The sequence below is a fragment of the Leptodactylus fuscus genome, chromosome 2, assembly GCF_031893055.1.
Source record: "Leptodactylus fuscus isolate aLepFus1 chromosome 2, aLepFus1.hap2, whole genome shotgun sequence".
Lineage (NCBI taxonomy): Eukaryota > Metazoa > Chordata > Amphibia > Anura > Leptodactylidae > Leptodactylus > Leptodactylus fuscus.
The window spans coordinates 165,400,364-165,427,588 of record NC_134266.1 but is presented as its reverse complement, the minus strand read 5'-3'; the positions used below and the strand labels follow the sequence as shown (position 1 = coordinate 165,427,588).

At 40.9% G+C, this 27,225-nt stretch overlaps 1 protein-coding gene across 1 annotated transcript in view; it reads right to left on the bottom strand.

Moving 5' to 3' along the window:
* Positions 1-27,225, bottom strand: part of CFAP47 (cilia and flagella associated protein 47) — a 478,593-nt gene that overhangs the window by 429,147 nt on the left and 22,221 nt on the right. Inside the window, exons 5-11 of the mRNA XM_075265004.1 lie at positions 21,895-22,033; positions 17,722-17,947; positions 14,848-15,008; positions 13,592-13,725; positions 9,536-9,771; positions 3,758-3,947; positions 1,525-1,747 (exon numbers count right to left, since the gene is read on the bottom strand). Of these exons, the coding sequence (XP_075121105.1) occupies positions 1,525-1,747; positions 3,758-3,947; positions 9,536-9,771; positions 13,592-13,725; positions 14,848-15,008; positions 17,722-17,947; positions 21,895-22,033 (1,309 nt within the window). The remainder of the gene's footprint in view (positions 1-1,524; positions 1,748-3,757; positions 3,948-9,535; positions 9,772-13,591; positions 13,726-14,847; positions 15,009-17,721; positions 17,948-21,894; positions 22,034-27,225) is intronic.

Genomic DNA, 27,225 nt, shown 5'->3' with positions numbered 1-27,225 from the left:
TATACATTTTTTATGGACAGTTTTTCAAAGAGGGTTATTATGATTATTATTATTATAAGGACAATGGAAGTGAAAGTCATGGACAAAGTCAGCATTCTTGGGGCGCTAGTAATATGTGGAAATACAGCAAAAGACTGAAGAGTTTTGTGTAAAGCACTCTGAACATTAATGGAAGTTTCCAGTATGGTGGAGCAACACGGTGGCTCAGTGGTTAGCACTGCAGCCTTGCAGCGCTGAAGTTCTGGGTTCGAATCCAGCTAGGAACAACATCTGCAAGGAGTTTGTATGTTCTCCCCGTGTTTGCATGGATTTCCTCCCGTTCTACAAAGACATACTTAAATGGAAAAAAAATTTACATTGTGATCCCTATATGGGGCTCACAATCTACATTAAAAAAAAAGAAGTTTCGAGTATGGGGATCATGTAGTGTTTGAGGACTGTCAAAAGTCCACAAATTTCTCAAGTGAGTTAGACACCAGGCTAGACAATTGTTCTATTCGGTAAAGTTGTTTAACTTTGGAGATAATGAAGAACAAAAGTTTTGCTAAATATCTACAAAATTCTCAAGTGAGCTAGACACCCAGCTAGACAATTGTTCTAGTAAAATTGATAATTTTTTGTTAATGCACATAAGTAGGTGTAAGGGAATTGCTAATTGAGCAATTCCCCAGTGCTGCTGCTGAAACCTGGGAGGGAGGGGAAGACAGAGACAGTATGCCCTAAACTCGACCCAGCCCCTGTCCCTACTTACTTATCCCACTGTTCTAATGAAAGTGACAACTGGATGACAGTCTCTTCTTTAGTTAAGTGTAAACACAAAACGCGGACAAGACAACACAACAGAGAAGAGGAGTCAGCAAGCCAAGAGTCAAAGCCAGAGAGACAAAGCAATACCAAAATGTAATCCAAAAGAGTAGTATCATGATGCTCCCCTTTGAAAGTCTGTCAACTTGTAAAATATCTTCTAGTGCATCAAAGAACCTCAGCAAGAGGTAAACTACACAAAAGTAGTCTCCAAGAGTCTGTTTATACGGCAGTGGTGAAAACACTACTGTAGCAACTTCTAGTGTCGAATCAGACAACACTTGTAATTATGTATTATGTATATATCTGCCCAAGACGTAACTGCACTGCCGAGTTATTTCTTTTTGTCAAGGAGTGTACTTATTCAGAAACACAATAGTGGAGAATTATTTCAAGAAAGGACAATTTTTCAATTATTGTTGTTTTGTTTCACATTAACTATGCAAGTGGTAACATGGCTCAGGGTTGTCTGTTGTGTATTACATTTTGGCCCATTTTCTAATTTATGCTCATTCACATAAGTACATAACATGATGATTAATGCACGTAAGGAAAAGACTGCTTAGAGACTACTCTGCAGCCTTCTGAGCGCACTGGGGATTAACTCACCATGACTATAAGAAATAAACAACTTAAGGCATATTTTTTAAGGAAGAATAGATGCTAAGATACTTATGAATGCATGTCAAATCTATATATAATATGCATGGTCTTACCTACCTGTAATTTGTATTACGATCACAAGGCCGTATACTTGCAGTTCGATCATTTGGAAATGCCACCATCACATTTTTGTCTATACTGGTTGTCTTCTGGTGGTTATGGATTTGTGTTTTATCTGCTTTCAAAGTCGCTGTGCGGGTGGGTCCTATAACTACTGCTGTTTCCTGGGGTGCCACTTGTACAAAATGTCCAGAAGGGTTACTTATCAGAGGTGTAATACCTGCACAATGGACAGGATGCAGCTTATTAGGATGATTTGAGTATACTAGAGATGTATTTCGTCCGAACATTATTAATAATAATGTCAAATATGCATGAAGAAAAACCTAAGTCTAAGTGCTATAATTGTGCTAAAGAACATTTGCCCATTTTGTTGTCTGAGAACTTGGTTTGCCAAAGGCAACTTAAGCTGACCATAGACATACTGTAAGGGTAAGTTCACATGGAGTTTTTTGGACCAAAAAGACGGCTACCATTGAAATCAATGGGAGCCACTCAGGAGTTTTTTCCAGGAGCTGTTTCTTCCAGCTCCCGGAAAAAAGAAGCGAGATACTCATTCTTCAGGCCGATTCACCTCGTGATTCAGCCTGAAGACACTCCCTCTTCCGGACTAGACGCACTAACAGAATGTTAGTCTGTGGGGCAGGAATTATCTACACTAATATCCCTATATGGGAATGTGCCTAGGGGTTTATAATATGTCTATACTCCTAGCCTCAGCATCGGCAACCTAAAAGGATCGTCGGCTCCCGATTATGTGTGCTATATGCACCTGTTTAAAACTCCCTTAGCAGCAAATAAGGGTTTGTGTTAGAGTGTCTGTAGGACTGAAATAGCCGCAAAAATAGAGTGGTGAATATATTATACCACAGGCATATCAGTAATTGTCCTGTCCTCTTACACTTGTTTTTTTGGATTACTCATTTTTATGAATCAATTTTAAACGGACTTAATAAAAGTTACATTTTAATAATTACTCTCTCAGTGATATTTAGTATTTTGAGTGACATCCCTTCAGTGATATATAATATCTATATATGTTTGCAATACAAATATCTCTAAGGAGGAAAGAAGACAAGCAGCTGCTCCAAAGACATCTGGAATATTTGGAAAAGCATACTAGGCGTGAAGAAAAGATCAGATCTCTAGGACACTGATGGCATATCATACAGGTTGGCAGGGGTTTAACCTCTGTCCCATTGATCTGTTGTACATAGTAACAGCATCTCTTATAAAGCACAATGCCACTTTTCTTCTATCATGTTTGCATGGCTTTGTTCACATAATCAGCCTATTATGCCGTTCATGGTGATTCAAGACACCCATTTCAAGGAAGATTTCATTTGACAATAAGGCTGGGCCCAAATGTTATTGTTTGTATAATTAAAAGATATACAATAAGTGATTTACGGTCCATGGTCATGTGATGAGCACACAGTTGCATAGCTCGTTACCAGGCAGATGTCTGATTATTGTGCTGTGACTATAACCAGCGGCACCTGTGTGCTCATCACATGACCATGGACCGTAAATCACATGACCATGGTCAGAGTTTTATCCACCAGAAGTAACAGAATGAATGACAGCAAGCCGAGATCTAGAAAACTGTGAGGAATTGTTACAGAAAGTATATTGGAAAATTGTACAACTTTTTATTATACAAACCATAACATTTCTCTCTCAATATTGGTCTGAAAGTGGCCAACCCCTTTAATCCCATTAGTGATGCCATGCTATATTTCAACATTTACCATATACAATTTACCCTCTAGACAACTTCAGCTAGTGTATCTGTGCCAAGTAACCTACAGTAAGTAATGAGCCGCTATACCTATAATTAGATAGCAATCTTCATTCAGACAACTTGGTAGGTAGGCATGTTTATTTAGCTGAAAATGTACTTGCTAGGTTTTCTACTTTATAATATTTAGTTACAAGTAGAGATTTCTAGACAGAGTACCTGAGGTTTCTTTTTTTTCACAGCACACATCTCACCCTCGGTAGAACCATTAATAGATTTTAGCAGCTTGCCTTTCTATTTGTGCTTGGAAACCTAGCCTTAGCCACAAGACTCATGCTATGATTTTCAGTTCCTTTAAGAACACAGGATTCTTTGAGTCAAGAAAATCACTGCTTATGCGATGAAAGGGCACAGTAACTTTGAAGACACAATATACCTAAAAGTCATCAATCACAACACAAGTACCAAAAAGAACTAAGAACAACTTACCTGGATTGATTTTCATGACAATTTTTTTGGTTAAAGGTTTGCAGACTGCTGTAAAATGGAGGTTTTCCTGATGAAAGGCTCTCACTTGCAAAGGCGGCAAATTTTCATCTGATGTTGGGCCCAAAATATCTACCACTTGTTTCGTATTAAAGGTACCTACTTGATGTGGCACAAATGAAAACATCAATTCCTAGAGAAAAAAAAGACAGTGAAATAATATAACATACAAAAGAGATGGCAAAAGAATTGATAGCTATATTTTCGTACTAAAAATTGCACTTAGGGAAAATGTTTTCAATTTAAGGGCTTTTAGCTACAGACAGGCAAAATGTCAGCAAACCAAATGGTAGAGAAAATAAAACTATAATTCATTGTGTTTTCTTGAACTATTACTTCTACTGCAATGCACTTTTAAAGCCTGTCTCTAAATCCAGTTTCTTCCTTTCTGCTGCATGGTAATCTGTGATAAATTCCTAATGCTCTACTTCTGAAATATACTTGAATGGAATATTTCAATTGAAATGTTAATGTTGTATTCTCTTCAGTATCTTAGAATTATTGCATTTTGTTTCAGTTTGCCTTAAAATAATGAATTATGTTCATATTTTACGAATAGGTGGTTACACCTCAACATTTCTCATTTTTAAGATGATTGTTTAAATTCAGTACGTCCCCGGATAAAAAAAAGGCACTGAAGTCTAAAAAGTATTTTCAGAGCAGCTTCTATCACTTGATGAAGGAGATGTCAAAAAATAAAATATTCAGCTTTTCCTATTGAAAACATTCCAATGATCGTGTTATGCTTATTTGAGGGTTCAGTGCATGGAAGCTATAATGCAGGCTTTTTGAAACCTTTCACTCCTTACTCACACCCAAGGTGCAGACGCCATTCACAGACCTTAGTGCTGATGACCTGGCCATGTATTTCCATGATAAAATTGATAAGATCCGTCAGGAAATTACTGCCCAAGCCCCAGGTGGCATTGACTCCCACACCTACGATAGTACTGATCCCCTCACCAGCCGCACTTTAGACTGTCCATTCTCATCTTTTGAACCTGTCACAGAAGAGGAAGTTTCCCAGCTACTTTCTTCATCTCGCCCCACAACCTGCAGTAGTGACCCCTTCCCCTCACACCTTCTCCAATCTCTGTCCCCTGCTGTCACTACTTACCTTACTAAAATATTTAACCTCTCTCTCTCTTCTGGAATCTTCCCATCCTCCTTCAAGCATGCTGTTATAATCCCGCTACTGAAAAAACCCTCCCTGGACCCATCCTGTGCTGCTAACTATCGACCCGTCTCTAACCTCCCCTTCATCTCTAAACTTTTGGAACGCCTGGTTTATTCTCGGTTAATCCGTTATCTCTCTGCTAACTCTCTGCTTGACCCCTTACAATCTGGTTTCCGCGCTCTGCACTCTACTGAAACAGCTCTCACAAAAGTCTCTAATGATCTACTAAAGGCTAAATCCAATGGTGACTTCTCTCTTCTTATTCTTCTGGACCTCTCTGCAGCTTTTGACACTGTTGACCATCAACTTCTCCTCACTATGCTCCACTCAGTTGGCCTCAATGACACTGCGCTCTCCTGGTTCTCCTCTTATCTCTCAGGCCGCACTTTCAGTGTATCATTTGCGGGCTCTGTTTCCTCTCCTCTTTCCCTTGCTGTTGGGGTTCCTCAGGGCTCGGTCCTCGGCCCCCTGCTCTTTTCTCTCTACACAGCCCCCATTGGACAAACCATCGCCAGATTTGGCTTCAGGTACCATCTTTATGCTGATGACACCCAATTATACACATCTTCCCGTGACATCACCCCTGCACTCATTCAGAACACCAGTGACTGTCTCTCTGCTGTCTCTAATATCATGTCCTCGCTCTATCTGAAACTAAATCTCTCTAAGACTGAACTACTACTGTTTCCACCATCTAACAGATCTGTCCCTGATATATCCATTGCAGTCTCAGGCCTTACTATAACTCCTAGGCAGCATGCCCGCTGCCTTGGGGTCATATTTGACGCAGACCTTTCCTTCACCCCTCATATTGAATCACTCGCACGTTCATGTCACCTCCACCTCAAAAACATCTCCAGAATACGCCCTTTCCTTACCAGAGATACACTAAAGACACTTATTGTCTCTCTGATTCATTCTCGCCTTGACTACTGTAATTCCTTACTAATCGGTCTTCCCCTCACTAAACTCTCTCCTCTACAATCTATTCTGAATGCAGCGGCCAGGCTCATCTATCAGGCTAGACGCTACAGCGATGCCTCCGGTCTGTGCCAGTCGCTACATTGGCTGCCTATTCATTATAGAATAAAATATAAAGTTATTACTCTCATCCACAAGGCTCTCCATAATGCCGCACCTCCCTACATTTCTTCCCTCATCTCTGTCTACCGCCCAACCCGTGCTCTCCGCTCACTCAATGACCTAACACTTACATCCTCTATTATCAGAACCTCCCATGCTCGTATACAAGACTTCTCCCGAGCTGCACCACTTCTCTGGAATGCTCTACCCCGGACAATCAGATTAACTCCCAACTTCTACAGTTTCAAACGCAAACTAAAGACGCATCTTTTCAGACAAGCCTATCACAATTCCTAATGCACAAAATTGTCTGAACACTGTATAAGCAATGCCGCCCCTGCTACCTCTTGTGTCACCCTCTCTACCTCATAGATTGTAAGCTCTTTTGAGCAGGGCCCTCAGTCCCATTGTGTGAAATGACGTTCTTTGTTATGTATGTCTGTATCTGAACCCTATAAATTGTACAGCGCTGCGGAATATGTTGGCGCTATATAAATAAAATGTATTATTATTATTATTATTATTATTATGCAGGGGCGTCCAACTTGTGGCCTGAGGGCCGTGTGCTGCCCAGGATGACTATGGATGCAGTTCAACATAAAACAGTGAAACTTACTTAACCCCTTAACGATAAATCACGTACCTGTACATCAGGGAATGTGGTTAGTTCCCGCATTCCCACGTACCTGTACGTGATTGAGATTGCACGGGCTCAGAAGCAGAGCCCGTGCGATCTCCACGGGAGGCCGGCTGTATCTGACAGCCAGGCTTCCCCTGTAGCAGCAGGGACGGTGATTGCACCGACCCCCGCTGTTTAACCCTTAAGGTGCCATGATCCATAGTGATCATGGCACCCTAGGGGTTTGGCCGGGCTATAAATCATGTTGCCGGCAGCATCAGGAGTCTGTGTGAGCTGTATTTTACAGCTACACGCTGCTCCTTAATCCCTCCCCCCATCGGAGTGAGCTCCGATGGGGGGAGGGTTAACCCCTTGGATGCCAGGACGAGTGGAAGCTAGTCTATGCATCTGCATAGCTAGCTTCCTCTATAGACTGCAATACACGTGTATTGAAAGTCTATAGTTAGTATAGAACCAGTGATCCTCTCTGATCGCAGGTTCTAGTGTGCTTACAGCACAAATGTAAAAAAGTTTTTTTTAAAAAAATAATAATAAAGTGTGTAAAACAAACAAACAAAACAAACATAGTTACATTTCTTGTAAATCTGGAAAATCGCTGTTACACTTGTAAGCCTTGTAACGTTCAAAATAAATTAAAATACAATCAAAAGATGATGCTGATATAAAGCAGAGATATGGGAGATAATATTTATTAATGTATTTGGGTGGTATGACTATCTGCCTGAAAAGCAGAGAATATCACATTTTGAAAATTGCTATTTTTTCCAAATTTCCATCAAATTTCCTATTTTTTTAATAAGTAAATACAAAAATATTGATTAGTGTTTACCACTAACATGAAGTATAATGTGTTACGAGAAAACATTCTCAAAATCACTTGTGTAAGTTAAAGCGTCTCAAAGTTATTGCCATTTAAAGTGACACATGTCAATTTTGAAAAAACAGGCCTGGTCCTTAACATACTTTTGGGCTGTGTCCTTAAGGGGTTAAACATTATGATTGTTTTGTGATTTTGTCTTGCAATGCCACATAAGAAAAATGTATATACCCACACTGGTACGCATAGTGGTAGTTGTGTGCAGTTTACAGTGTGTTACCTTCCAAGCGATGACAGTAGAATTAACACCCTCTGACATCAGTTACATGTGCACATGGTGACTTAGTGAAGCAGTGACTATAAATAATATTTCAACCTAATATTGCAATATTAGGCTCTTAAAGGGGTTGTCCCATCTCAGGGATCCTATCTATACTGGTAGCTTATGTAAATTGAAGCTTTTTTCTAAATATATTGCTTTAGAAATTCTGCTTTGTTTGCCTGCTATGTGAATTTATTCCTCCCATTGTTTTCACTGTGTTGCTATAACCACGGACCTATAGGACAAGTGACGTCACTCAATCACCACTCTTGCCTGATCTGTTATCTCTCTAAGTAAACACATATATAACACTGAGTCCATTCTGTAGAAGAATCAGCAAAATATCTGACCTGCAAAAGTGTTGTTTGTCCCATTCAGCAGGAGGGAGGAGGCGGAGAGAAATACAGGAAATGAGAAACAGACTGGCTGAAAGGCTGACGCTAGGTTCAGACTAGCGCCAGGAGTCCGTTCTCAGCTTTCCGTCTTTTGCATGCTCGCCGTGAGCGTCGGTGAGCGTTTTATGCTCTCCGCCGCGAAACCGTTTTTTTTAAATCGGACACAGAGTACTGCAAGTCCGACTCTGTGTCCGATTTTAAAAAAATCGGTTTCGCGGCGGAGAGCATAAAACGCTCACCGGCGCTCACAGCCGGACACCTTTGACAACCATTCAAATGAATGGGTATGAAAGAGTCCTGTAGGTTTCCGTCTGCTGCTCAGTTTTGTGCAGGAAACAGAAACCTACATGAACGGAGACCGGGCGCAGATGTGAACGAGCCCTGAGATGGGAGAACCCCTTTAATGTTATTAAGATGTAAGGTAAGCATTTTTATATTTTAATGAAGGTACTCGCACACCTTGGCACCTCACCGGCATTCCTGTGGTGGTGGATGTTGTGAAAATTATGCACAGACTTTTTCAACTTTTGTTATTGTTTCTGTATTAAATGTGTGGCCAAGACAACTCTTCTTCTTTCAGTGTGGTCCAGAGACATAGTTAGACACCACTGCTATAAAGGATACAGCAAAGTATACAGAAAAGTGCTGAAAATCCCAGAGCTACCAAGAATTAACTGTTTTATGGTACTGTGGTCCAACATAACACTAACATACTATTATGGAGATATCCATTTCATGATAGTTTGGTTTATGGCACTGAAAACTGCACAAGTGTAATCCAGATTATAATAATCTATAAATGCTCTACTAACCATTAGACGTACCACACAGCAGCATGTGTAGTATCATAGAGATGACCAGAGAGAGGGTAGAAAGCCACTGCCAAACTTATAGATTTTTTTAAGAAATGTAAAAAATGGTATTAGGTCTTCTCAGTTGTCTCTAGTAAAAGAGTGCAGCAGAAGGTGGGAGGGGTACAGACATGGCATATATGCAGCCATCTTTTGACCTCATCCTAAGGTAACTAATCAGGATCAGTACAAGCAATGCACAGTATATTTTACATTTTATACTGAATTAGGCAGTAAAATGAAGTTCCCGGTGGAGTGTTAAAATCCTATTACTGCATATAGTACACAGTGAAAATATATAACAATTTTTCTGAGTTAATTAATATGTATTAAGCAATGCACAAATACTTGTTAACAGACTCTCTATTTTCAGGACAGCTTTATCTTGCAACTTAATACAATGCTACTTGGTACATTTAGATAAATGTTTTTGTACCTGAGAATGTCCTGCCTCTATCTTTCCACTAGCCGGAGAGATATGAAAATGGGATATTTTGCGAAAGCTAAACACCACAGGGAGGAACTGAGATTCATTTTTTAGTGAGCAATGAATATCGATCCGTTCACCAATCAGGCATTCCTTAAAATTGTACACTGTTCCTGGACTGAATGTCAATGCGACAGGGAAAGCAGAGCCAGTAACAGCCAATTCCACGTGGTGTTTCTTTAGACCTATGCGAGGGTTATAAAAAAGCAAAAGCAATTAATTACTGTAAATTCCTAGCTTATAACTATTCAAAGCTTATACTAGTCTGAAGGCTTTGCTCCATATCTTCCTCGACTCAGTAATTTAATAGAATGCTTCGTACATGTTTGTATGGAAAGAAAATATTGTCATTTCAATATCATGTAACCTTACATGTGGTGACCCTGACACAGACCACCAGCAGACAGCTATTTAAGATATAGCATTCATTAACATGTCTTCTAACACAACAGGAACATGTTAAGAGTCTTATAAGGAACTACTTGTCGATTCATATAAACTGTTGGCCAGTGTCTTTCCCTGACCCTACCCTTCCCTTTCCTATTGCATTGGTGGCAGTATGAAGCTGCATAAAATCATAGTAGAGGCACTGCTGGAGTACAATAATAATCAGAACATTGGTGACAGTGGTTAAAAGGAAAGAAACCATAGTCTAATGCGTCTTATCGCCCAGAAAATACAGTCATTCATTAACTGGCTTTATAATACATGTAACGCTGGGTTCACACCTGCGTTCAGGGTCTCCGTACTATGGTTTCCGTCTTCTGCATGGCAGAAGACGGAAACCATAGACCGGGTCCGGCCGTGCGCGGCGGTGAGCGTTTTAGGCTCTCCGCCGCGAAACCGGATTTTTTTATCCGGACACAGAGTAGTGCATGTCCGACTCTGTGAATGGGTGAGAAAGTCTCCTGCAGGCTTCCGTCTCCTGCATCTGTTTTATGCAGGAAACGGAAACCTGCAATAAGGACCCTACAACGCAGATGTGAACGAGCCCTAAGTAGTTGATAAAAAAATACATTATCCCTTTAAAGGGATCCTATCAATTCAAACACATTTTTTTATGACTAACATGTCGGAATAGCCTTAAGAAAGGCTATTCTTCTCCGCGCCGCCGTTCGCCCGAAATCCCGGTTATGTCGGTATGCAAATTAGTTCTCTTGCAGCACTGGAGGCGGGCCCCAGCGCTCAAACAGCACTGGGAGCGTCCCCAATGCTGCGAGAGAACTCTCTCCAGCGCCGCTTCCTTCTTTGTCAGCAACGGCCTCTTCATCTTCTTCTTCCAGCGCGTGGTGGGTCAAAATTCATCGTATGAATAAGTCGGCTCTGCCTGCGGGCCGTGGGCAGAGCCGACTTCACACGCGGGTGGCCATTTTTTTGTGGCTGCATACGCGAGCAGGCACAGTACGCTCTGTACTTCATAGAACTACAGGAGCATACTGCGCCTGCTCGCGTAAACTGCCACAAAAAAATGGCCGGCCGCATGTGAAGTTGGCTCTGCCCGTGGCCCGCAAGCAAAGCCGACTTGCGCATGCATTGAATTTTGACCCACCGCGCGCCAGAAGAAGATGAAGAGGCCATTGCTAACGAAGATGGAGGCGGCGCTGGAGAGAGTTCTCTCGCAGCATTGGGGACACCCCCAGTGCTGTTTGAGCACTCGGGCCCGCCTCCAGTACTGCGAGCGAACTCATTTGCATACCGAAAAAAACTGGATTTCGGGCAAACGGTGGCGCGGAGAAGATAACGAAAGGTAGGAGAAGAATAGCTTTTCTTAAGGCTATTCCGGCGTGTTAGTCATAAAAATATGCATTTGAATGATAGGATCCCTTTAAGAACACAGGTCTATTATTTTTGTAACTCTTACATTTCAACATTCACATATGAAGGTTTATTTTTTGCATAAATTGTCATTTCATCTATTGCACCATTTTGGAAAACACTTAGCTTACTGATCAAATTTTATTAATGCTTTCTTAGTAGGATAGCAAAAAAAGCAGATTTGCCTTTTTTTATGCTCTAATTTTGGCGTGGTGCACTGAGCATCATAAATGACAAGTTCCCTTCATTCTGCCAGTCAGTATGATTACAGCAATACCACGTCTATATTGTTTTTTATGTTGTACTAGTTTTGCATGATAAAATACTTATTTGCACTATATTCTGAGAGCCGTACATTTTTTATTTTTCCATTATTTGCTTTTTTTCGTTAACTGTGTGAAGTTTTATGGGAATGTCTATCGCCTCTAGTGGTACAATTTTATCATATTTGACTTTTTGATCATAATTTTTTTTTTTTTTTTCAAGACAATTTGACCAAAAGACAGCAATTTTGTTGTTATTTTTATTTTATACTGTATTCACCATGTGGGATAATGATATATACAGGGTGGGCCATTTATATGGATACACCTAAATGAAATGGGAATGGTTGGTGATATAAACTTCGTGTTTGTGGCACATTAGCATATAGGAAGGGGAAAAAATTTTCAAGTTGGTTGGTGACCATGGCAGCCATTTTGAACTCGGCCATTTTGGATCCATATTTAGTTTTTCAATGGGAAGAAACATCAAACTTGTTGAGAATTTCACAAGAAAAACAGTGGTTTGCTTGGTTTTAACGTAAATTTATTCTTTGATGAGTTATTAAGAAATCTCTTCGTTTACAGCCACAGAAATTTGTAAATAACTCATGAAATTATAAAGTTACATTAAAACCAAGAATACCACTGTTTTTCTTGTGACATTCTCAACAAGTTTCATGTGTCACATGACCCTTTTCCCCTTGAAAAAGCTAAAGTTGGATCCAAAATGGCCGAGTTAAAAATGACCACCATGGTCATCACCCATCTTGAAAAGTTTTATATATATATATATATATATATATATATATATATATATATTTCTTTAAAAAAAAAATAAATAAATAAATAAAAGGAGGCTATTTATTTATTCTTATTTATTTAATTTATTTTTACATTTAAACTTAGTCCCATACTAGGACTAGATTGCTACTATGATATAATGCAATGCTTCTAGATTCAACTATAATATAATATGCCAAATGAAAATGAAAGCATAACTATAAGCCTTTGTCTCTGGCTTTATTTAAGAAGATGCCGTGAAGCGAGGGGGTCTTCAGTGGGCCCCTGTGTCTATGGCAATGCATAAGCACCCAGATGTGGATGAAAGCACAAAGAGAATACTGGCACAACAGTCTTCTACAAAATAGCAGCACTACAGTACACTGGAGAAAAAGCATTAAGGTGGTTCTCTCTGGGTCAGCTAGTATTTTCAAAGTTCTGGGCATCTCTCTCAAAAGTGTGCTCTTTCTCTTCAGTCCCACCAATATCCAGGCTACAGAATATATGATTCAAAAAGGTTGCCTGTCCAAAAATTCTCCTCACAGAGAGTACCAGGCACACTAGTGCAAGAAGTCAGTAGAACAACAGGTCAACTCAATCTTGACTATTATTTATTTTGCTTACATGTATAGTGCTGACATATTCTGCAGCACTTTCACAGACATTGTCCCCATATAGGGCTCACAATCTACATATCACTATCAGTATGTCTAAGGAGTGTGGGAGGAAACCAGAGTACCCAGAGGAAACCCACACAAACATACACACTCCTTGCAGATGTTGTCCTTGGTTGGATTTGAACCCAGGACTCCAGTGCTACCCTCAGTTCTAGCTAACAGTGTAGATCTACACACTCTAGCACACTTACTCTTCCTCCTAGGAGAGAATACTACACTGACTCCTCCTCTTAACTAAAATGACTTCATGTCGAAGGGATGTACCATCTACCCTTATTCAGTCTCACTGGTATAATCCATCTCAAAGTCACAATACATATAAAACAGCAGCCTAAAACATATGCGAAGGTATAAAAGTACAGTTAAACAACAGTTAACTCATTCAGCGGTGTACTACTGTGACACTGCAGACTTTAAAGGGGTCTTTCCAGATAATATATTCCCTTTTACATTGTAAATAATGCACATACCATTATGATGCACTGTGTTGGCTACATCTGCTTGGAGGAATCCATCTTTACTTCCAATGGGTTCAAACCTCATAAACAGAGCATAATCCTGCTGAGATAGCTTTTCATCATTTCTGATGTCTTCATCTACTTGCCTGAATAATGTAAAAAAAATTGAGAATTAAATATGCAATATACATGTACAGTATTTATATGTGTAAGTACAATTTTATTTATTTTTTAACAGCATAAAGCAACTAGCATAAAGTGTTGTGATCCATTTAATGGATTTGAGATCAAGTTTTTGTTTTCCTGGGAAGCTAGAAAACTTGATGGAAAATAAGTAACGCAAGGCTGAAAAGAGTCACATGGCTAATTCACACAAAGGTATTATGGATCTATGTGGTTAATATGCGTAAAATGGCAACCATAATTGGCTTAATGGCGCATACTGCATCTATGTGTATCTCTGATTTAATACAAAGGTTCTTTCTTAAGAATTTAATTTCTACACCATATAACCATGATACGAAGGGTATGCTCTATGTCAACAGCAAAGGTATATACATCATAGGTAGTGACTCTTTACTTTAAGAGCAATGAGACTATAGAATTTATTGCCAAAGAATGTTGTAAGGGTTATTTTGACTCCCAGATTTTTAAAGACATAATGGGTATTAGAATTCTGGACATTGAATGCTAAATGGTAATTATTCTGATATTTGTAGTCAGAAGTAATGTTTACCCCTAATATGGAATAATTGCCAACTACTGAGGGTGGGTTCACATATGCGCCCGGTCTCCACTTTGTTGGTTTCCATCTTCTGCCCGAGAAACTGGAGAAAAGGCGGCAAAACCATTTTTTTTAATCGGACACAAAGTCCTGCATGTCCAACTTTGTGTCCAGTTAAAAAAAACAGTTTCACCGCAGAGAGGCAGAAGATGCCCATGGGAGGTCACTTTGCAAAACCATTCAAGTGAATGGGTTTGAAAACTGATTGCTGGTTTCGGTCTCCTGTCCAGTTTTTCAGGCAGAAGATGGAAACCCGCAAATTGGAGACGGGGCGCAGGTGTGAACCCGCCCTGAACAGTGTTTTCACATTTCTCTGGATCAATACTATAGGTGTAGTATTATAGGCTGGACTTCAAGGACCTGAGTTATTTTCCAGCCTTATAAACTATATTACTATATCTTTTATTAATCTGTGTGTAGTATAAATTATAGTATATTGACAAGGATGATATTAGTACACCCTGCACCCGTTGACATTACTCACTTGGGACTAAAGCAGACAGTTAGAGTGGTTTTCTGGAAAGGGAGAAGAACTCCTTCATTGGGACAGCACATAAGTATTCTAGAGAGTTCTATATCACTCATCCAGTTCCTATAGTCCATGTCCTGCAAAGCAGCATCTGTACTTTTATGAATGTCAGTGCCCTGTAAAACAATAGTATAAAATAGTCTGCCTGTATTAGTACTTGTATACTGCATGTAGACTGTAGTAACCTGCAAAGTTAGGAAATTGAAAGCAAAAGCAAAAAAATACCATAACATAACTCCAGTTCCTAGCATCAGTTAATAACTGCTGCTCCACAGATTCCAACGCCGATGGTATTTTTCTCTAGCCCCTACTGTTCCCAAGCAATCGGTGCAGTGAGTTTTGGATCCTAATTAGAATCTGTACTGCCAGATGGGCAATGTCAGACAGGAGCAGATATGGGGGAGTGATTCTGAGCTCCATCAGAAGTAGGAAGTGTCAGAGCTCATCCCTTGCCTGCTCCTGCCTGACACCACCCACTTTACATTACAGAGCCTAAATAGCTTATCTATTAGCGCTCTTCAATGATGTCACAGACGGTATGTGGGTCAGGCTGGTTCACAATGAAGAGGGTTATTGAAGAGAGTTGAAGACAGTAGGAAGTATCGCTGGAGCCAAGAAGAGGTAAGATAGTTGTTTTTTTTCACCTCTCCTGGGCCTCCAAACATTTTACTCTGAGTTCTGAAAAGACCACAGAGTATAATAGATAGATAGATAGATAGATAGATAGATAGATAGATAGATAGATAGATAGATAGATAGATAGATAGATAGATAGATATTGTGGGGAAGTTAGCTCGGTAGAGCCAGTGGTGCGGACCCAAACAGTCAAGACAGGGACACAAAACGTGCAGCAAACTAGTTTATTTAGAAAAAAACAAAAAAATAAATAAACCTTGACTTCAGGCACAAAATAAACAAAACAAAATACAGCCTTAAAGAGGACCTTTCACCACTTGGGGCACCTGCGATTTTATATGCCGCTAGAAAGCCGACAGTGTGTTGAAATCAGCTTTCACGATCTGTGCCCCGGGTGAAGAGCTATCGGTGCCGGTACCGTAGCTCTTCACCGTCACCTCTTCACTCTTCCTCACAGCAGCATCTAGAGCACGGTACTGTGAGAGCGGGAAGGAACGCCCCCCTCCCCTCCTGATAGTACTCGTCCATAGACAAGTACTGGGGAGGCGTTCCTCCCCGCTCTCACAGTACAGCGCTATAGGCACTGCTGTGAAGAAGGGCGTTACTGACTGTCAGAAATGCCCTTCTGACATTGAAGAGCTATGGTACCGGCACCGATAGCTCTTCACCTGGGGCATAGATCATGAAAGCCGCACTGTTGGATTTCTAGCGGTATATAAAACCGCATGTGCCCCAGGTGGTGAAAGGTCCTCTTTAACTTCAGCAAAAACAAAATAAATACCTGCTTGTCTGAGCCCCTAGCTAAACAGAATGGATTACCTGACTATACTGGTGGCTTATTTCCAGCCACACGAACAAAACAGGAGCAATATAGTCTCACCGGACTCAGGGTTACAGGACAGAACCACACACCTCCTTTCACCTCATGGAACTGCACTGCAATGCAGGATCTGCAGCCTTTTTGGCAGAGTAATGAGCCAAGGATCTACACCTGGGCTGAGGCCTACTGCAGATCCTGGACCACACATATGTCAGAAACCTGGGGCTAATATATCTGGACTCCAGAACTCTGTATCAGTGAATTATGTCAGTGGAAGACTTCAGTGGGAGAAGGAGAAGGAGCTGTCAGCTTGCGAAGACAGTTATAAAGATCAAAGGTAAAGTTGTGGGAGACAAAGTTAGGCTGCCTACATCCAGTAGTCTAGTGGGCCCCCTTAGGTGCTTGGGGCCTCAGCACTTGCCGAGTGCTGACGCTGGCCCTGGTTCTGCCTATTCCTGGGGACCCTGGGCATTTGTCCAGGTCTCCTCCTCCTAACAGCAGTCCTGTGTAGACCAAACAACCCTCTGCTGCCAGAATGCACAGAGACCAAATAGTTAGTCATCACTAGAACCAATGGGGGCAAAGACCCTGCCATGGTTTCAGGAATACACAGTCCTCACTTAGTGCGGTGTATGTGAAAACAAAATAAACAACTTCTATCTTCTCTTCTCTTGCTTATACCCTCTTTAAACCAGTTCTTATACATTGAGGCAAGTGTAATAACCAGGACCACTTCTGAAAATATACTGTATAATGGATGGTCCTTAAAAGGGGTATTCTCATCTTAAATATTTATAGCATATTCTATAGATATGCCATAAATGTCTCAAAGATGCAAGTCCAACCTCTGGGACCCGTACCTACATCCAGAATGGGTTATCTTCATCCTACACAGTGTGCCGGATGCCATGAGCAGAGAAGTAGACATACAAAATATCCATTCATTTTTTTCATAGTTCCAAAAACAGTCAATCACACTTGCTTGACAGTGTCCAAAATTCTTATTGAAGCTAATGGAAATTGAGCAGTGCTGGTGTGGTCTGTTTTCCTTCCACCACAACTGTCACACCAGGCAGGACAGGGTTTAGCCATTGATATTGGATGAGGATACTCCTTTAGGGGTTAAGTTTGCATTTGGCAATATTTGCTGGCCAACACATGCAGGTTTGATGACAGTTTGTGTGATCAGGATTGTACACTGATTATAATCCAGGAATTATGTCTTTCCAAAATGTATGTGACTTGTCTCTGCTGTCTACGTATTTTAGGACCATAGTAAACAGAGGATTTCATGTCTGTTGTACCTTATTCATCACTTGAAATACAGTGTTCACGTTTTACAAAGAAAGTATTCTAATTGCTACACCACTTACCACTTCAGCACCCACAGCATTATCATCCAAGACAGACACCCAGCTTATTGTCTCAGGACTATCATTATAAATCACTGCTTTGCGGATTTTTGATGTTCCAAAGTAGACAGAACCAAAGTGCAGGCATCTTAAAGGTTGTCCAGACAGATCGAGCAATTCAAGTTTCTGATTGACTATATGCCCTTTAATCTTCAAGAGCAGATCCTCATGACCTTGTAATTTAACTCTAAAGGAATCAGGAAGACAACAGACGTCAGCATACAGTAAACACATAAAACAGATACAAACTACAGGAAAGAAAAAGGTAACTAACTCAGCTCATACTATAATTACATTATGTTACATTTGTTAGCTAAAGGGTCCAATGCAATGATGGTGTCATTCAGGCACTATTGGTGTCAGGGGCGTAATTACCAGGGTAGCAGCGGTAGCGGCTGCCACAAGGCCCGGGACTTTAGGGGGCCCGGCGACAGCTGCTACCGTTGCGTTTTTTTATTTTTTTTAATAGGCTGTTACCGGCTGGAGTTGCTCCAGCTGGTAACAGGCCCTACTTACTTACCGATCCAGCAGGGTCCCCACAAGCACTATTATACTTGGGGGTCTTTTCGAACCCCCCAGTATATTGATCGGAGGCTCAGGAGAGGTAAGGAACATAAAAAACACTGTTACTTACCTCTCCGGAGAGGCTTCAGGCCTACTTGTGTGAAGTCCCTGACGTCACATGATCGGGACCTGCATCCATATGCGTCATGACACAAGCCCCCTGGTCACATGACATCATGGATGTCATTGAAGATGGCCGACAGCGGTGGAGAGTGCAGCGGAGCCAGGGATAGGTAAGTAACAGTGTTTTTTTCTGGTTTTATCTCCCGTGGGTCTCCGATTATTATACTCTGGGAACCGATATCAAACAGTCCACAGCCAAAGGCTCCAATATAAAGTTGCATATGGAAACACCAGCGATGACTAAGGAGTTCTGACTCTGAAACGCGTCAGCGGGTCAGTATGTTACGGCATCGTCAATTTGGTATGTCCATGTGAATCCTTTTTAAAACGCACTATTTGTTTTTGCTCGATGTCTTGTCAATGATTTTAATGGGACAACATGTTCCTATTCATTAAAAGCTAAGTTTTAGTTTTGGACTATTGCCATGCTGGATATTCCTTTTTTCTCGTGAATCTATTATACTCTGGGGTCTGAAAAGACCCCAGAGTATAATAATTGTTCATGGGTGCCCACAATGGAGCATAATACTGTGTTAAGGGGCCACTATGGGGCATAATACTGTGTGCAGGGGCCCCTATGGGGCATAATAATGTACGCAGAAATGCAGGGGGGGGTTCAGTTGTCAAGGTCTTTGGTGTCGTTTGGAGGGGGGGGGGGCATGTCAAAAGTTCGCCATGGGGCCCCGCCATTCCTAGTTACGCCACTGATTGGTGTCCATCATGCAGTGGATTTATCCCTGGCTTGCTCTGCATTTTATTTCTGTTCCCAAAAAAGAAAAACATAAAGCCTGTTGCGGATGTGAACCCAGGGAGATCAGCTCTCCCAAGTGTTATATCAGCATGAATCCAGGGGCTTGGACTGCTGGACTTGCTCTGAGGCAAATATAGTCTGTAATGTAGGAGATGTTCGGCACTCAAAGAGTAAACTCCAAAACTTTATTCAAGAACATATACAATCCTGCCTAAAAACAGTCCTAGATATGATTAAAGGGCATCTATCAGGAGTAAATTAGTTCTAATCCTAATCTCATTACCTTGTACAGATAATTCTACAGTTTCCAAATTTACGTCTTATCCATCTTCAGAGCCCTGTTTTCATGTAAATTGCCATTTTATTCATTTTTTTTGCGAATGAGGGGAGAATTTACTGCTGACGCTCAAAACACATAGCCAGACTGAGTATTTTAACCTGGATTGCACATTTCCTTGAACAAAGTTTTGGATGTTAACCTTTGAGTGCAAAGTATCCCCCTACTTAGCAACACTCCCACTTTTACTGGATTAGTACCATGAACCAGATCGCAGAAGCTGCAAGGTTTATGCAAAGAATTGGTCATCAGTATGCGATCTGTCGAAGTCTAACACTTGGATCCTGCACAGAGCAGCTGTTCTGGGAGCCAAAAGCCTCAAGTCAACAGGAAGTGCGTACACACCACTAGTATTCAAGTAATTCCCCAGAACTTCCGTAATGTAGTGGGTAGGGATGCTGTGCTACTCCTATTACTTGAATAAAAGCAGTGGCGATGCTGCACACACTCACACACACACTCACATAGGCTAGCAGTTTCTGGTACCCAGAGGCTGCTAGAACAGCTGATCTGTACAGGGTCTGGGTGTGAGACCCCAACAGATCACACACTGCTGATAGGTCAGTATGGGGATATTTCATCAATATGGAAAATCAGTTTGGAGCCAGACAACCCATTTAAATCTAAATCCTATCTTATTTGTTTTTACTCTAATCAATACCACAGACTGAGCTGGGGATAGTATGAACTGGCTGCTCCCAATCTGTTTGTTCTTTCTCTGCTGTCAGCATTGTGTCAATCCAGATTTTATACAGCACATACAATACAAATGGCGGGAACACAGGAATTAAAGGCTAAGGCATTTTAGGGGTCTTGCCAGGCCACACATTCCTAGACAACCATCTGTACTACATTACTAAGGTATCTGGCTAAAAGTTGAGCTGACAAAAGATTAATATTAATGAGAATAAACAATTAGCTAAAAAATGAGCACCACTACTACTATCATGATACAATGCTATAATATAATTTAACCCCTTAAGGGCACAGCTAGTTTTAGCCTTAAAGGGGTTGTCCGGGGAGTTGTAATTTACTTACTGGTCTAGAGATCACTAATGATGGACCCAGGGTTCCCCTTGGTCATTTTATCCAAAGCAGCATCCGCCCTTTAGTGGCATGATTTCCAAAAACTAGTCTAAGCTCGGAGCCCCACATGGCGTAAATGCCGTGATTTGCCCGTGGCAGAAAGGCCGCAGGAAACATCACGGAGAATCCTATGTCCACTTTGCGGTTAAAACTTCGCTGTGGACATGTCACAATTTCCAAAACCAGTGCAGTTTCGGAAATCGCAGCATTTCAATTATACCTACGGAAACACCGGCGGTTTCTTCATAAGTATAATTGAAACAGAAAGTCCGCAGAGGGAACTTTACTAGCGTGAATTCACCCTTAAGGCTGCACGATGCGGAAAAGCTATTTTTTTTTTATTGCAGATTTTGCCACATCTTTGAGCCAAAGTCAAGAATGGCTTCAAAAGGAATGGGAAATATGACATAAGAACCTATAGTTTTCTCTTCTGTTCAATTCACTCCTGACTTTGGTTCAAAAACTGCAACAACTGCAGCTCGTTCACACGGGCACAGAGGGGGCGGATTATGGTGCAGAATCCATGTCATAATCCACCCCTTCACAATGCTGGTCTATGGAGACTGCCAGGCTACTTTTTTACGTGAGCAGCGTGTTGCGAGCTGCCCTTTCTTCAGGTGGATTCCGCGGCTCGCTGAGCCTTGATGTCCACCCCGCGGCAGCAACCTCTGGAGTTGGCCCATTCATTGGAGCCTACTCCGGAGGGGGAAGCCGCGACTGTCGTGGCAGGAGGATTTTGGCCGGAGAGTAACGCAGCTCCCCGCATCGCTCTCGGTGTCAAAATCCGCCCTTCCGCTCCCCGTGTGAACTTACCCTAAATCTATGTTCCAAAAGACAAATAGCACTCCTTACTTTCTACACCCTGCGGTGTTCCCAAACAATAGTTAATGCACACATCTATGACAATATTAAGTGGGTTAGCCCAGGTACAATCCAGCAGCTAAAGCAAAGCTGAATTTCAAATTATTGTGTCAGGAAATTATTTCAACATAATTTCCCAATTTACCTATTTCTAAGCTCTGATTTACTACTATATGACCATATGGCCAATTTTAAAGGGGTTATCCAGGCTTTGAAATTGATGTGCTACCCTTAGTATAGCCTGTCAATAATAGACCTGTGGTTTAAATGGCATCCACTTGGCTCTCACAACCCCCACAAATCAGTTGTAGGGGCCATGTCACCTCTGACCCATATTACATCGCCTTTTATATGCCTGAGTATGAGGCTCATGAGGTTATCTTGATGTTACAGTCTAAATAGATTTACTTACTTAGCAGTTTCTTCAATGACAGCAGGAGAATCTGTACATAGCTCCACTTTAATTATCTGCATTGTTTTTGGCTCAACGATTCCACTGGTTGGAAATACAGTGATGGGAAGGTGACCGCTGTATTTTATTTTAAAAGTACCTAATGAAACATATATACTGTTATTGTTATTACAGGTTTATAGTCACAATGTATCAGTTATTTATTCTAATTTATAGGTAGTTAATAAACAGAAATTCTTGATAGTAATATTTTTCCACAGCTAAGTGTACAAAAGAAGTGGTAAAGTAATGTACGAAAATCATCTAAATGAAAACCTGTTTTACTGCACTCACAAGGCTGGGGAGATTGTCCCTAGTTGCAGAGAGGCACGTACCAATTTAGAGCTGTCTGTATCGGATTCATTATTGCATTCATTATAGTGCCCTTGTGTTTTTCTCTTGCACAGCATGGATCATCACTGTCAATTTAGGTACACAAGCATACGCAATAATCACAGTATATAAAGTTAAATAGAACTCAACATCAAAAGTATAGATATAATTGGTAAAACTGCTGTAAGACAGAATGGCAAATGTATAATATGGAGAGAATAAAACAGTACAGTATAGTGATAGAGGACAAAGATAACGATAAAGAGGATAATTTAGTTTGACATGTTAAAGAAACAATGAATCTACAGCGCAAAGTTCAAGAATGCAAAAACATTGTATGTGATATAGTGCAGCCAGGGGCACACCATTCATGAATTATGATCATGGCCACTGCGCTCAGAGGAAACGGGCCAAAATGTTTAGGGGTTTATTTATCATGACTTTGATATCAGTTTTCTGCTGTACAAGGCATGATGAAAGTCCTCATTTTTGGGGCACACCATTTTTGAGCACTTTTTTGGTGTTTTTTTCTTTGTAAAAAGCAGGTAGAGCACAGCAGGGATCAGTGTGGCCGTGGACTCCACAAACCTACCAATTTACTTTAACTTGTGTCAGAAAACTGGTGCAAGTTATAGCTGAACTCTATATCAGTTCTTGTCACAAATTTCAGATCTTGAAAACAGGACCTACCGATATGCATTAGAATTATTAGGAGGCCCAGAATGCTGGTCTTAAAAAAATTGTCCCCTTAATCTCCAGTGTATGTCTATGTTATTTCTGGACTGTAGCTGTCCATATTATGTGGAGTACAAAGGGAGATTTGGCCCTCTGCGCTTTCTGTCCAACTGTCTTTATACTGAGCACTTGCCCTCAAGTTCAATGTAAATTTTAGTTTTGCCACAGATTTTCAACCCCATTTTTTAAATAGTAACTCATAACTCCCAACTGTCCTGCATTCAGTGGGACAGTTCGGCTTTAACTCCAATGTAACTACATCGTACCTGCTGCTCCCCAACAGCAAAGACTGGAGTGGACTCTGGGGAAACTGGGTAAGGTGACTATTAGTTTTATTTATCTGTTTTTCTTTTCTTGTGCATTTCTATGTAGGGGCATCAGGAGGGAAAATTAGATTATGGGGGCCACATTAAGGATAACATACTGTAGGGCTACATTGAAGTGAACAATATGCTATGGGGGTCACATAAAGAGGGACATTATTCTGTGTGGGCCACACTGAGATGGACATTACATGGCATGATCGCATAAGTGGCAGCCCCGATACAGAGCTCCAAGCTGAGAGTGACCTTTTTCTTTCCTTTTTCACTCTTTTTGTCTGTATCTTCAAGAATTCTCAAGCAACCTAGCACTATGAATCAGCTAACTATCCCGAATGGAAGAACCTGCAGACTATTTTCTTTGTGTCTATTGTTTATGCTTGGAAGATGCCTGCTCAGCTGGAATTTCCTGTGTACATGTGCCTTGTTACCATCCCCCCACGAGCTAAGGGAAGCATGGACAACATGAGGCAGACAAAGCATGGAGGAGAAACCAGCATGAAATTGCAGACTTCTTCTTTCAAGGACATGTTTTTGGTATCTATTGCTTATGCGTGGAAGATGCCTGCAGTCAGCTGACTAGAATTTCTTTTTTTGCTGTGGACATGTGGGACTCTGTTACAACCTAGGAACCTACCATCCCTTTCTCCCCCCACGAGTTAAGGAAGCATGGCAAAAGAGCAGATAGTATGGAGGAATAATCAGCACCCTGTCTCCCTGAATGGCTTCATACTTCTTCGGGTGGATAGAACACATGACAGCAGCAAGAAGATAGGAAGAGGGATTGTGATGAAGGATGGTGTACTTTTTGGGATATTTTTGTGGTTAAGGAACAATATTGCTGATGCAAGATACCAAACTATCAGCTGTGAGTATGAGATCCTACTACCTACCAAAGGAACTACCACATGTTATTGTCATAGCTGCATATGTCACTCACCTCTGCAAAAAGCTGTTTATGCTTGTTATGTCTACATGCTGTGCCCCCCCCCCGTGTGTCCTACAACCACAGTAAGGCTGTATTATCAACATCACTTCGCACAGAGAACTAAATGATCCCGCAGTTTGTCTTTCATTTCTTTTTTTTTTTAGTTGCTATGACTCCTAGTATTTCTCTATCAGCCATGAGCTTGTATGTGTTTCTCTCTTGTTATATACTACTGTATTATCCATGATGCTGTATCACACTGAATTTCCCCATTGTGGGATTATTAAAGGATTATCTTATTTTATGTACTATAGAGTACTATAGAGGCTACAAGGAGACATTAATCTGTGTGAAAACCACAAGACACATGAAATTGTATTGGGCTACTAAAGGAGCATTTTACTGTGTGGTGGTACAAAGGGAGATGGTTGGGAATGGCTGCACCAAAGTGGGCATAGGCAGGGCTGAAGGCAAGGCTTATGATTCCTAAAATTTTCACTGCGCACTACATGCACTGCTGATTTTGTCGCTCTTTCAGTCCTTTGAAAGTTGGGAGGTATGTACCTATAAAAAGGAACCTGTTGCATTGTATTGTTTGTGCAATCCTATGTGTGAGTAGCATGTCATAAAACAGGAGAAACTGAGCTTGATACACAATTAGAAGTGAAGTGGGCAGCCCTGCAGAGTGAGTAAGCACAGCTATTTGTATGCACACAAGATACATTCACTCTTTAGGCCCACCACCGGACTCTAAGCCCTGAGTAGGTAGCAAATTCAATCAATAAGTTACAGATTACAACAAGTCTTTTCCCAAAAAACTATATATCAATCTGCAGATCAGAAGTCGTGATCAAAGTGACAGGTTAGTTTTCAGCAACCAGCCTGTCTACAGTTGGACAGGCATTATGCTAATTGCAAGAAAAAGGAAAATAGCTTGTACTGAGTGAAACCATGTTATTCTTCCCAATAAAGTTTCCCATACACATAACCTTTATGGGCGGCTCTTTAACTGGATCAAGAGGTCATTCTAAATCTTTTCAGTAAAAGATGCCTTTGTTTATTCTGCAACATAGACACTAGAAAGCGACATACAGAATTACGTCCAATGCCTCCATTTCCAGATGCTCTATGGTACCGCTGGGACCTGGGAGCAACAGTTCTACATATCCTGTGTGGCAGAAAATGTCCAGGGCGCTACATAAGTGAACATTAAGTAAGATATAATTATAAACGGGAGGGAAGGGGGATTGCCCATAGGCCTTTCTAACTCAGTGAGTGCCGCAAGGGGCGCCAGGAAAGATGTACAGGTCATGGCTCAGGTGCAGACAGTGGTGCAGCTGGACACTGCCTGCATCTGACTGCCGCCCTCTCAGGGACTCTTATCTGGCTGATTAGTATTTGCTGTCCGGAGCTCCGGCATTAGAATCTTTTTCAGCAATTTTGCACTTGAGAAAGGGTGTATCTGCAGCTTGAAACGCGTTGTGCTGTACTGTTGTATATCCATTCCAATAAAAGGTTCTTCTGCCATTTATCCTGATTTGTGCTTTATCTCCACGACCTTTGAGCGCGGATCCACTGCCACGGTTCTGTGGTCCCCTCTTGCGGTCCCTCAGGGACTCTGTCATCTGTCGCCCATGCCTCATGGCAGATGTGGCCCTGGCTGCAATATTGCTTCATCTTCAACAGTGATCTTCAGAAAACAGTACACAACAGAATTTTGACAGAAAGACATCCCACATCTCATCATACATCAGCTTAGGGTTTCTAATGTAAAATAGGTTATAAATAAACCTAATATTCAAAAAAAAAGTCCAAAATCTAAGGCTGAAATCCCAAGTGTTGTTATGTCAAAGAAGCAGAGCAGCATTTTAAGTGATTTGACAGCATTATAATTTCAATGTCACTAAAGCAGTGAGGCATACAATATACACTTACCGTTACAAATTAACTATGCTACAACGTGGTCTGGGATCACATACACTATGTTATAATGTTTATATAAAAGGGAGGAAATTGTTGATAATAATAATAATAATAATATAAAATCACTAAAGGTTTCATGAAAAATGTTAGACCTAGCTCACATTTGTGATAGACATTCTATTTTTTTTGTTCCATTACTATTATTATTTTGCTTACATATATATATATATATATATATATATATATATATATATATATATATATATATATATATATACAGTCCTATGAAAAAGTTTGGGCACCTATTAATCTTAATCATTTTTAGTTCTAAATATTTTGGTGTTTGCAACAGCCATTTCAGTTTGATATATCTAATAACTGATGGACACAGTAATATTTCAGGATTGAAATGAGGTTTATTGTACTAACAGAAAATGTGCAATATGCATTAAACCAAAATTTGACCGGTGCAAAAATATGGGCACCTCAACAGAAAAGTGACATTAATATTTAGTACATCCTCCTTTTGCAAAGATAACAGCCTCTAGTCACTTCCTGTAGCTTTTAATCAGTTCCTGGATCCTGGATGAAGGTATTTTGGACCATTTCTTTCTACAAAACAATTCAAGTTCAGTTAAGTTTGATGGTCGCCGAACATGGACAGCCCGCTCTCAAATGGATCTGAAAACAAAGATTGTTCAACATAGTTGTTCAGGGGAAGGATACAAAACGTTGTCTCAGAGATTTAACCTGTCAGTTTCCACTGTGAGGAACATAGTAAGGAAATGGAAGACCACAGGGACAGTTCTTGTTAAGCCCAGAAGTGGCAGGCCAAGAAAAATATCAGAAAGGCAGAGAAGAAGAATGGTGAGAACAGTCAAGGACAATCCACAGACCACCTCCAAAGAGCTGCAGCATCATCTTGCTGCAGATGGTGTCACTGTGCATCGGTAACAATACAGCGCACTTTGCACAAGGAGAAGCTGTATGGGAGAGTGATGAGAAAGAAGCCGTTTTTGCACGTACGCCACAAATAGAGTTGCCTGAGGTATG